General features: G+C 42.7%; 1 protein-coding gene across 1 annotated transcript in view; it reads left to right on the top strand.

Moving 5' to 3' along the window:
- VWA3B (von Willebrand factor A domain containing 3B) overlaps positions 1 to 13,087 on the top strand; it is a 201,729-nt gene that overhangs the window by 54,930 nt on the left and 133,712 nt on the right. Inside the window, 2 exon segments of the mRNA XM_068967369.1 lie at positions 5,879 to 6,046; positions 12,841 to 12,995. Of these exon segments, the coding sequence (XP_068823470.1) occupies positions 5,879 to 6,046; positions 12,841 to 12,995 (323 nt within the window).

Raw genomic sequence — 13,087 nt, 5'->3', positions numbered from 1 at the left:
ATTCCCTTCTCCAGGGGATCTTCCCTACCCAGGGATCAAACCCGTGTCTCTTATGCCTCCTAGTACCACTAGGAAGCATCTGTGAGGTCTATATGATATATATAAAAGTTAAGTGTTTGACAATAGTAGCATAAAAGACAGGAGGGGAATCACAGCATTATTCATAAGTTCCAAAGATGAACAACCCAAATGTCCACCAATAGATGATGGGATAAACAAAATGTGGTCTGCATGTGCAATGGAATATTATTCAGCTTTAAGAAGGAAACTCTGACACATGCTACAGCATGGATAAACCTTGAAAACATTATGCTAAGTGAAATAAGCAGACACAAAAAATGATTACCATGGGCTGGGGGAGTAGGGAATGGAGAGAGTCATTTAATAGACAGAACAGAGTTCCTTTCTGGGATACTGAAAAGTTTTGGGGTTGGATAGTGATCCAGTAATGTGAATGTGCTTAATGCCACTGAATTGTTCATCTTAAAATGGTTAAAATGATAAATTTCACATTATGTATATTTTACCACAATTATTTAAAAAAAAAAAACCCACTGCATTGCCAAAAGGAAATTCAGAAGGGGAGAAAAGGAAATATGCTATTGTAAGGTTCTTTAAAAAATTTTTTTTTAAATTAATTTTACTGTGTCAGGTCCTAGTTGTGATGTGAGGGATTTTTCTCTCTAGTTGTGGCTCATGGGCCTAGTTCCCCCAAGGCACGTGGGATCTTAGTTCCCTGCCCAAGGATCATATCTGTGTCCTCTGTAGTGCAAGGTGGATTCTTAACCACTGGACCACCAGGGAAGTCTCTGTTATACAGTTCTTACAGCATATGGGGGGTAGTATAATATCCATTGAAATTATCCATCCAAATATCCACTGGGCTTCCCTGGTGGCTCAGACGGTAAAAATTCTGGCTGAAATGCAGGAGACCTGGGTTCTATCCCTGGACTGGGAGGATCCCTTGGAGGAGGGAATGGCTACCCACTCTAGTATTCTTGCCTGAAGGGGACAGAGGAACCTGGCTGGCTACAGTCCATAGGGTCGCAAAGAGTTGGACATGACTGAGCGACTAACACACACACATGTTGAAGATGTATACTCTAAATAAGGGCTTCCCTGATAGCTCAGTTGGTAAAGAATCCACCTGCAACTCAGGAGACCCCAGTTCAATTCCTGGTTTGGCAACATCCCCTGGAGAAGGGATAGCTACCCACTCCAGTATTCTTGGGGCTTCCCTTATGGCTCAGCTGGTAGAGAATCTGCCTGCAATGCAGGAGACCTGAGTTTGATCCCTGGGTTGGGAAGATCCCCTGGAGAAGGGAAAGGCTACCCACTCCAGTATTCTGGCCTGGAGAATTCCAGGCCTTTTGGCCTGGAGGGTTGCAAAGAGGTAGAGGCGACTTTCAGTTTCACTTTTCACTCTAAATAAAGTACCCATTAAATAACAAAACAAGCCAACAAACAAGATAACTTGGAATTGAAAATACTCAATCCAAAAGCTGTCTTGGGACTTCCCTGGTGTGGATGAGAATCTGCCTGCCAATGCAGGGGACACAGGTTCGATCCTTGGTCTGGGAAGATTCCACATTCTGTGGGCAACCAAGTCCTTGCACCACAACTACTGAGCTCATGTGACACAACTGTGGAAGCCCACACGTCCTAGAGTCTGTGCTCTGCAACAAGGGAAGCCGCCACAACGAGAAGCCTGTGCACCATGATGAAGAGTAGCCCCTCCTCCCCACAACTCAAGAAAGCCTGCACACAGCAACAAAGACCCAATGCAACAAAACAAATAAATAAATAAACAAATAATTAATAATTCTTTTAAAATGCTATCTGAAAAAAAGAACAAAGGACAGATGGCACCAATAGACAACAAATAACAAAGTGATTGACATAAACCTAAGCATACATATGTCAAAACTTAATGTGTATAGTTTATTGTTATCAATGATGAATATACCTTAACACAGCTGTTCATAAATAAAGTAAAAGAGGAGATGTGGAGGACTTCCCTGGAGGTCCAGTGGTTAAAACTTAGAGCTTCCAGTACAGGGGGGTGTGGGTTCAATCCCACATGCTGTGTGGTGTGGCAAAAAAATTAAAAAAAAATTTTTTTTAAGAATATGCATCATTCCTGAGGTGCTGAACTGTTTCGAGACTTGTTGCACATCTGAGCATTGTATGTGTGTGTATGCCAGTTATGGCAATCGAACAAGATTATGACTTTTCTCACAAAATGTTCAAGACTTCAGCTCAAAAAATTTCAGGAAGTCCTTATTTGGAATAACCTTCACAGCCATTTTAAAACTCACTAGAGATGATTAGTTTAGTCATGTTGTGTAGTCATGCCAAGATTGGACTCTGAATGCTTGGTTCAAAATACCAAACTCAGTGTCAAAGGATGAGGAAAAGCTGAAAGGTTCAGTCAGGCTCTGTGGACAGGCTAAGTAAGACAGGGAGGCCAGGTAAGTTAATCTTGTGACATATATGTGATCTAGCACGTGATTCTCCTGCGCATGGATGAGGGAGAATCTTTAAGAGATCAGTCATGGGGAGTGGTAAAGCCATGTAATCAGGATGTGCTATGAGGTCACATTTCCATCATAAATGAAGGTATTATACTCAGCTCCATAGGTGAGAATTTATGTAGCATTTTTAATTAAGATAACCACAGGGGAATGGGAAGGACCTCTTAGTAAGTGACTCTAATCAACAGATGACTCCCTCTCCTCTCCCTTCCCTGGGATATCAGGCTCAGGTGTTGGTTGTGTAATTAGCACTGAAAGTGAAAAGATTTCCCCCTTTCTCTCCTTTCTTCAGCTTTGGAGTTTTTTGCCTGCTTGACTGCCCCTTCTTTCTTTGATAAGGTTCAAGTTATTGGAGGTCTTCCTCCCAGCCTCCACTTAGAGGGTAATTGGGAGCCTGAATCATGCCCCCAGGCTGACTGCAGTGCCTGGTCCTGGGTGGAACTACCAGTCAAAACTTAGTCTCTGACTCTATAAAATCCCTTCTTAGAATTGGATTGATGTGTTTTTAGGAAGTTCTTTTCTGATCAACTTGAATTTATCATTGATAAAGGACTCTTGACTTTTTAAAAAAGACAACCCAAAACAGAGCAGAGCCTGTGATAGGGTGTATGTTGCTATGGAAATAACTGAATGAAGTTTATTTCCTACTGAACCTACTGATCATAAAGGAGGGAGGAGAATAAAGTAGGAGTAAAGAGACGTCTTAGACTGTAATCAACAATAACTGAAGAAAAACACTCAGAGGGTTTCTCCAGCCCAGCATTTCTAGAAAAAATCACTTTCGTTCACTTCATGGCATATAGATGGGGAATCAATGGAAACAGTCAAAGACTATTTTCTTGGGCTCCAAAATCACCGAGGACAGTGACTGCAGCCATGAAATTAAAAGATGCTTGCTTCTTGGAAGAAAAGCTACGACAAAGCTAGACAAAACATAAAAAATCAGAGACATTACTCTGGCAACAAAGGTTTGTATAGTCAAAGTATGGTTTTTCCAGGAGTGATGTATGGATGTGAGAGCTGAACCATAAAGGCTGAGCGACAAAGAATTGTTGCTTTTGACCTGTGGTGTTGGAGAAGATTCTTGAGAGTCCCTTGGACTGCAAGGAGATCCAACCAGTCCATGCTAAAGGAAAGCAGTTCTGAATATTCATTGGAAGGATTGATACTGAAGCTGAAACGTGAATACTTTGGTCACCTGATGTGAAGAGCCAACTCATTGGAAAAAACCCTGATGCTGGGAAAAATTGAAGGCAGGAGAAGGGGATGACAAAGGATGAGATGGTGGATGGCATCATTGACTCAATGGACATGAGTTTGAGCAAGCTCCAGGAGATGGTGAAGGACAGGGAAGCCTGGCATACTGCAGTCCATGGGTTGCAAAGAGTTGGACGTGACTGAGTGACTGAACAACAACAAAAGGATTTCTCCAAGGAACTTGACCCTACTCACCGAAATGGCCCCAGTCCCCTTAGGCTATTTCCCTGTGATGCAGGAGAACCTCAGGATCTTCCCAAAGCTCTGGGAAAAGTTTGATTTCAGCCCCCTGTTGGGGTGAAAAGACACTTTATGAACCATATAGAAACCAACTATTGGCACTGGGGATGGTGCCCAAAGGGGCTTTTGATGCCAGATTGGATTAAAGTTCAAAATCAAGCTTCTTTGAGAAGTTCCAGCCCCAGTAGGTTTCAGAGTTAATTTTCTAAAAGTTGTTCTATTAGAATTTGAGGACAAGTATAACATGAATGGACAGAGCCTTCATGTATTATTGAAAAATAATTGACTCTCAAGTGTTTCATTTCTTAATATATTATTCTAATTATATATCTCCTTAGATATAGTAGCAGATAACTATGGGTAATATTTTTATTTCCCCAACATTGAATGCTACTTTTTAATTAAAAGTATAATTTAAGTCTGGTAGAAGCATAAATGATGGGATGACCAAATCTTAATTTAGAAAGCTCTCTTCCTCTTACCCTAGTGCTTGGCTAATCACCTAGCGAACTCTGAAAATCTCAGTGTTCAGATCAGTTAAAACAGAATCTAATGCATGGTGTGTGGGGGGAGGGGGGCAGGCATCAATGTATTTTAAGATTCTCAGAGGATTCCAGTGTGCAGAGTTGAGAACGGCTGATCCAAGTGAGTAAACTGTAGGGCTAGTGGACCTAATACGTGGTAGTGCCTGTTTTAAAAACCACCTCTGCCTAGCACCTTCTCCCAGTCCTCCCTAGGTCCCACCAGGGGTAAAAGCTCAGGGTCCTCTCTGCCTTCCATCCAAGGGCATGTAGAGAAATGTTATCAACCCACTCTGGAATAAGAAAGCCCTCATTTGTAGCATCCACTGATTTTCACATTTTGTAAATACTTCTGGCTTGGTCAGTTTCATCATGTGCCACCACTGAGCGTGGAGTTTGGAAGAAAGGGGTACAGTTAGCTCTCGGGCCAGCTTAAGACACCCATGCCTCCTCTATGCCCACCCTCAGATACCCCACTCTCCCTTCGGTGGTAGTAGGGTTTCTGAGCACATTGTAAGTACTTTGCTGTTTGTATGATTAACTGGCTACCTGGGTGTTCTGCTCAGGAAGCATAACATCTCCTCCCATTTACAGAGTATAGGTAAGCTTTGGAAAACAGCAAGGGAATGTGCCCAAGGCTAAGGATATTCGGGCAATTGACCTTGCTAGACTTGATCCTATGAGCCTAAGGTGAGTCATAGACACAGCTTCAGGCACCTGAGCTGACAGGAGGTTCCTGAGCCTGTAGAGTTGAGAGCCAGGCTCTGAATCAGGGATAAATCCACCATGTTAACAGGGGAGCTCCTGCCCCTCCTTCTCCTCCTTCTTCATTACAGCACACTTTCACATAACTTTTCATATTGAATAACCTCAACCTGCTTAGAAAGGCCAAGCAGATAGGCCGGTGAAGAATTCTATTGAAGCTCAGAGAGTTTAAGTGGGGTGACGCACCCAAGTTTGAGCAACTTTCCCAAGCTAGTAAGTAATGGAGCCAGGACTTGAACCCAGAGCTTCTGACCCCAAGTCTAATGCTCTGCTGATACCTTGCCTTGTCTGTCAGCCACCTCTGCCCATGCATGGGTCCAGGCAACTTAGGTAATGGAGGAAGTGAAATGAAAAGTAGCAGATTCCTGCCTTCCAGTCTTTTGAGCTAGTTCTTTGCTAGTCCTGCTTTTGGAAAGTGTGCCTCCTGCAACAAATGTGAGCTAACAAGGACTATGTTTCAGCTTGGGAAAAATACTAAGTTGAGGATGACTTATGACAGTCTTGTGTAATATAAATGGCTGATGAACTGTGATTCCACAACTGCAATTAGGAGCACATGAGTCAAATCCAGAGGACACCTGGGACTCAGAGAAGTGGCTTCAGAAATATGGTTTGAAAGCCCAGAAGCTATCGTTTTACGATGTCATTGCTGACTGCTCCTTCCGCCACGCTGATGGAGTTGTTGATATAAAATCCAAACCAGGGAATGAGTCAGTGCAGACCAGTGCGGTAAGTGAACCGAACCCCTAGGTTGGGGCTGCCCTGAGTGGGGACCAGGGCTGGACCCAGGGCAAGACCAAGGTTGACTGTTTGTGAAGGATACTCCTGTTCTCTGCCTTATACTTCTCTGAATGATACTTGTGGGAGTGGAGATCAAGTCTAAGAATGGCTTCTAGATATAAGTGAATTAGATAATAATTAAATGTAAACCAGGAGTTGTAGAAATCTAGGCATTGTGTCAAAAAACAAACCCTTTGTTTCCCCGTATTGAATGGAAGAGAGAAACTGCTGGTGAATGTTCCCCAAAGCAGGCATTTCTATGGTCCTCTTGTATTGTCACCATCTTGAAGATACATTATTCAAGTGACTTATTGTTGTTCAATCACTAAGTTGTGTCCGACTCTTTGAGACCCCGTGGACTGTAGCATGCCAGGCTCCTCTGTCCTCCACTGTCTTCTGGAGATTGCTCAAATTCATGTCCATTGAGTCAGTGATATCTCTGCTTTTTAATACACTGTCTAGGTTTGTCATAGCTTTCCTTCCAAGGAGCAGCATCTGGCTTCAGTCACTGTCTGCAGTGATTTTGGACAGCAAGAAAGTAAAATCTGTCACTGCTTCCAATTTTTCCTCTTCTGTTTGCCATGGATTGATGCGACTGGATGCCATGATCTTATTTTTTTGAATTCTGAGTTTCAAGCCATCTTTTTCACTCTCTTTCACCCTCATCAAGAGGCTTTTTAGTTCCTCTTTGCTTTCTGCCATTAGAATGATTCATCTGATGTCTGAGGTTGTTGATATTTCTCCCAGCAGTCTTGATTCCAGCTTGTGATTCATCCAGCCCAGCATTTCACATGGTGTACTCTGCATGTAAGTTAAATAAGCAGGGTGACGATATACAGCCTTGACATATCTTGAACCAGTCAGTTGTTCTATGTGTGGTTCCAGCTGTTACTTTTTGATCCTCATACAGATTTCTCAGGAAGTATGTAAGGTGGTATTGTATTCCTATCTCTTTTCCACCGTTTGTTGTGATCCACACAGTCAAAGGCTTTAGTGTAGTCAATGAAGCAGAAGTACATGTTTTACTGGAATTCTCTTGCTTTCTCCATGCTCCAACGAATGTTGGCAAGTGACTACCAGCCAGCATTTAGTGGATTTTCAATAAATATGAAATTATTTTCGCTAAGGGGTTATAGCATGGGAAGGGTCTATACTGTAAATTTCTGAAAGCTGCAGTTCCATTGTGACAATGGTTCTGAAAGGAATGTAGCTTTTCCAGGTGCCCAACTCTGGCTGGTAGTGGAAGGATAATGATCTGCAGTAGTGGCGCCTAACCTTTATTTTATTTTTTAAGCTTTTTATTTTATATTGGAATATAACTGATGAACAGTGTTGTGATCATTTCAGGTGAAGAGCAAAGTGACTCAGCCTTGCATATACATGTATCCATTCTCCTCCAGACTCCCCTCCCATCCAGACTGCCATATAGTATTGAGCAGAGCTCCCTGTGGTATACAGGAAGTCCTTGTTGGCTATCCATTTCAAATACAGCAGTGTGTACATGATGATCCCAAATTCCCTAACTATCCCTTCTCTCTATTCTTCCCCTCACCACCATCCTTAAGCATAAGTTCTGTTCTCAAAGTCCCTGAGTCTGTTTCTGTTTTGTAAATACATTCATTTGTATCATTTATTTGTAGATTCCACATATTAAATGATGTCATATGATATTTATCTTTTTCTATCTCATTTCACTCAGTATGACAGTTTCTAGGTTTATCCATGTTGCTGCGAATGGTATTATTTCATTCTTTTTAATGGCTGAGTAATATTCCATTGTATATGTATAAGTGGCTTCTAACCCTTAGCATGCATGAGTCACTGGGTTTGAGGCCAGGCCCAAGAATCTGCCTTTATAATAATCACCAGGTGATACTGAAGCTGCCAGTCCATGGATCACACTTTGAGAAACACTAGTGTATAGAACAGGACCAAGAAGTCTATCCAATGTTCAGAATTATGGAAAGACTAAAAAGGTCTCCGTATGAAACAGAAACATCAGGATAAAATGATTATTGTAAATTTGTAAAACTGATGGAAATCTCTTTTAGAAGGTGGTTAAAATCCAGGTCCACATTGAATGAATGAAGGTCGTGTCTGACTCTTTGCAACCCCATGGACTGTATAGTCCAAGGAATTCTCCAGGCCATAACACTGGAGTGGGTAGCCTTTCCCTTCTCCAGGGGATCTTCCCAACCCAGGGATCAAACCCAGGTCTCCCACATTGCAGGCGAATTCTTTACCAGCTGAGCCACAAAGGAAGCCCAAGAATACTGGAGTGGGTGGCCTATCCCTTCTCCAGAGGATCTTCCCAACCCAGGAAGACACTGAAATGAGAGCTAAAATGCAAGGTAGAGAGCAGCCGTGCCAGTCATGGCAGCCTAGCAGAGACTCCTAGGAAAGGAAATGTCATGTCCCTTTATGTATCCTCTGAGACTGTGATTCAGTGTCAGGATCATCACTGCAGTGTCTCTCAGTCCTACTGAGGCGAAACTCCAGTCCCTTTCACACTCCTTCTTAGGCCCCTGGATTCCACATTTCCTCCCAAAGAAGCACTATTTTTCTTTTGGGCCACGTTAGCCACGTGATGTTGTGTTTTTGCCTTCTTACTGCTGTGTGTTTAGAATGAACTGCAAGAGGAAAATACTAAAATTGAATTATAAAAAATACAGAATTGATGCAAGGCTTGTTTCCTGACTTACATGTTGGGATCCAGAGTAATTACTACATTGCAGGGAAATCTCATTTGTGGGTTTCCTCCCCCAGCACAGTTTTCTGATTCTGTAGACATTATTCAGTAACATTATTAGTTCAGGAAATCATACTTAATCACATTTTCATCTTTAAAATAATTAGGCCCTGAATATTGAAAAATGTGGATTCCTGTCAGTTTGAATATAGCTTACTGCAAGCTCCCTACAGTGTGGTATACATAGGTATTCTCTAATTCTGAATTTCTCCTTTTCTTTCTTGACAAATTTAAGTGAAATTTTACAAGGATGGTTTGAAGAATTTGGCTTTATAAATGGGGAATTTTGCCTCAAATTTCTGATGCTAGCAAGTTCTAATATAGTAAAAGTTGAGAATAGCTTTTACAGTATAGCTATAAAATACAGTATAGCTGTAAAATGCAATATAACTATCCTTTGTCACCAATACTGATGGGAAAGGGACAATTTTGCTTTTAGTAGTATTTGGGGCTACATATCTAAAACTGGATTTATACCTAAAACTGAGACTGATTATTTAGAGTTACCCTAGACTGCCACTGGGCAGAACCCCATAAACTTTTAACTATAAAAACTGCTTTGTAGGTAGGGAACCAGGAAATCAAGACACTGAGAAATAAATGACTAAAAAGGCCTTGCTATGAAGCATTTCTAAGATGATGAGCAGGTGAGGGGAGAAAACAAAAGTACTTTTCTAATAGGGAATTTCAGGCAAAGTCTAACAACTCAATATTTTGGGGCGCCCATGAAGTCACATTGCATTCATGGCTACTTATGCTGCTTGAGCACAAAGCCAGCCCTGATGTTGAGAAACTCAGTCTAGTCTCATCATTTATTCCTCTAACAAATATTTATTGAGCCTTCACTATGCACCAGGCAATGGGGTAGGGTGGAAAGTACGCCCAGTTTGAATGAGAAGACCTGAGTGTAAATGCTCCTTCTGTTGTTGTTCAGTTGCTAAGTCATATCCAGCTCTTTGCAACCCCGTGGACTGCAGCATGGCAGGCTTCCTTGTCCTTCACTATCTCCCAGAGTTTGCTCAGATTTATGTCTATTGAGTTGATGATGCAATCTAACCATCTCATCCTCTGCCAACCTCTTCTTTTGTCTTCAGTCTTTCCCAGCATCAGCGTCTTTTCCAACGAGTCTGCTTTTCACATCAGGTAGCCAAAGTACTGGAACTTCAACTTTAGCCTCAGGCCTTCCAGTGCTTTCCTTTAGGATTGACTGCTTTGATCTCCTTGCTGTCCAAGGGACTCTCAAGAGTCTTCTCCAGCACCACAATTTGAGGGCATCAATTCTTCAGCAGTCAGCCTTCCTTATGGTCCAGCTCTCACATCCATACATGACTGCTGGGAAAACCAAGGCTTTGACTCTGTGGACCTTTGTTGGCAAAGTGATGTCTTTGCTTTTTAATATGCTGTCTATGTTGGTCATAGATTTTCTTCCAAGGAGTCTTTTATTTTTTAATATAAATTTATTTATTTTAATTGGAGGCTAATTACTTTACAATATTGTATTGGTTTTGCCATACATTGACATGAATCTGCCATGGGTGTACTTGTGTTCCCCATCCTGAACCCCCCTCCCAGGAGTCTTTTAATTTCATGGCTGCAGTCACCATCTGCAGTGATTTTGGAGTCCAAGAAAATAAGATCTGTCACTATTTCCACTGTTTCCCCATCTATTTGCCTTCAAGTGATGGGACCAGATGCCATGATCTTAGTTTTTTGAATGTTGAGTTTTAAACCAGCTTCTTCACTCTCCTCTCTCACCTTCATAAGAGGGTCTTTAGTTCCTCCTCACTTTCTGCCATTAGAGTGGCATCATTTGCATATCCGAGATTGTTGATATTTCTCCTGGCCATCGTGATTCCAACTTGTGGTTCATCTAGTTTAGTATTTGCATGATGTACTCTTCATGGAAGTTAAATAAACAAGATAACAATATACAGCCTTGTCATACTCCTTTACCAATTTTGAACCAGTCAGTTGTTCCATGTCAGGTTCTGACTACATTCCAGGTTTGAATGAGAAGACCTGGGTGTAAAAGCTGTTTCTACCAGTTACTAAATATGAGCTGTGGAACAGAAAATTTAACCTGATTGATTCTCTCCACATCTGTAACATGGGTTGGTGTAAAGTCTAAATTTGAAAATTGCATATCTGAGCACTGTGCCTGGCACTTTAGGAGATGCCCACTAGATGTTGCCTTCCATGTTTTCTTCATCACAAACATTGTGGGTCAGAAAGGAGCATTTATGAAATACCTACCTGCTTTATATACAAGGTAAATATTTGTGCTCTCATATCACAGATGTGACAGTGAAGTCGCAGGGCCTCCGAGAGGTTAGACGACTTTACCTGAGATCTCGTGGCAGGTGGAGGCTGGGTTTGAATTCAGATCTGCTGGGCTCTCAACACTGGGCTTTCCCCATTTGGACATTCTGGTGCTGGACACCTGTTTTCACATAACTTTTGGTCTTGTGTGTTTCCATTTGGAAATGCATGAAGCACAGTTGAGAACTGCCTTGTGACGGGGTTCAGAGTAGGGAGCACATGATCAGACTGAGAGAGACGACGCGTTCCTCGTCCCTTCTTTGCAATGCAGTGGAGACATGATTCCCCTTCTCGCCTGCCTTAGGAGCATCAGCACTGATCCCATCACCGCTTCCACCCTGCTCCCATCAGTCATCCCTGGACCCCTGGATTCTGCCTCCCTTCTCTGAGCCCCCTCCACTCCTCCCTGACTCCTAAAATCCCTCTTGATCATTTCACAGTAGATCCATATATCAAATCACTATGTTGTACACTAAAATTATTATAATGTTAAATGTCAATTTTATCTCAATTAAAATTTTTTTTGTCACTAAGAATTTAAGGCCTTTGGATGCTTCGTTTTTTCACTCAGAGGACAAGCCAGGGTCATTTCCATCGGTGAGCAGGCTTTACAGCCCTCCTCCTCCTCCTGCTCCTCCAGCTTCATCTTGCTTTCCCTCACTCGCTGTATTTCAGCTACACTGCCCTTCCTCAAAGTCCACAGACTTGCTTGGCAAACGCTTACCTCAGGGCTTTTGTCCTGGCTGTGTCCTCAGATTGCCCCTAGACTCTCAAATGGGCACACGCTTTGTTCCCTCAGGTGTCACTCATATTTCACCTTCTCTTTGAGGCTTTCCCTTCTAGGTTTCAACTTGCCCCTACCCTTCCCCAGTCCCTTGGCATTCTCTGCTCTCCTTCCTTGCCTTGTTTGTCTCTACAGCATTTGTCATCCTATAATCTGCTAGATGATTATTCCTTTATCATCTGGCTCTTTTCCTGGTCTTGGGAGCTCCATAGAGGTAGGAATTTTGGTCTTCATTCATGGATTGTCCTGGTGCCTAGAAGAGGGCCTGGTGGAGTGGTGCTTAATGCATTTATAAGCTGGTTGGATGAGTGACAGAAACAGACCTTCTGAAAGCTCTCTGTGGGAAGCTTTTGTGCTTAGACCCTTTCTGTATGTCCAGGAGTGGGTGCTAGATGTGGAATGGGGTTCTTGGGTGCTTTTCTTCCTTTGGAGCTGGGAGTAACAATCGAAAGACACTTGGAGTGTCTCAGGTCCACCTCCTGTGGATCTCCTTGACCCTCCAGTCCACTGTGAACTCTTTCTTCTTTGCCAGAACTTGTCCAGTCATTACTGTCTCAACCCAGGACCAGGTACTGGGTGCCTGGTACTCTACCTTGCTACTTTCTATGTGGGTATGAATCACTGTGGGTGTTTGGTGTCTCCTTGCTGGAAACATTAGATTCGTTGGGGCACAGATGAGATTTCCCATGTCTTTCTGACTGTCATTCATGACATCCAGCACAGGGCTCTGTATGAAGCAGGCTGTGGTACATGTTTGCTTTAACCAACTGTTGAATGATCTTGCAGTGGGAGTGAGGGCTAGCAGCTGTCTAAATAAGGCAGAGGCGGAGGTGCCTTCTGAGGGCTTTCCATTAGTTGTTTCTGAGCAGCTTCTGTCCTGTCTTTCCTCAGGAGACCAACAGGAAGACAGTCCATGCGAAATACTGTGGCAGATTCGTCCACGCTCCCTGGAAGGATGGGAGCTTGGTCCACGTCTGCATCACCAAGGAGAAGTACACGTGGTTCAGTGAAAGAGTTCACGCAGTCCTGGCCCAGATCCAGAGGAGGTTGGTGTACTTGCACGAGGGTACCAGTGGTCCAGCCTCCTTTGAAATTCAAATTTGCTTGAGTGCTTGGTAAATTAAAGCTCAAGCAAGAG

The sequence above is a fragment of the Capricornis sumatraensis genome, chromosome 1 (assembly GCF_032405125.1).
Source record: "Capricornis sumatraensis isolate serow.1 chromosome 1, serow.2, whole genome shotgun sequence".
Taxonomy (NCBI): Eukaryota; Metazoa; Chordata; class Mammalia; order Artiodactyla; family Bovidae; genus Capricornis; species Capricornis sumatraensis.
This window is presented reverse-complemented; position numbering and strand designations above follow the sequence as displayed.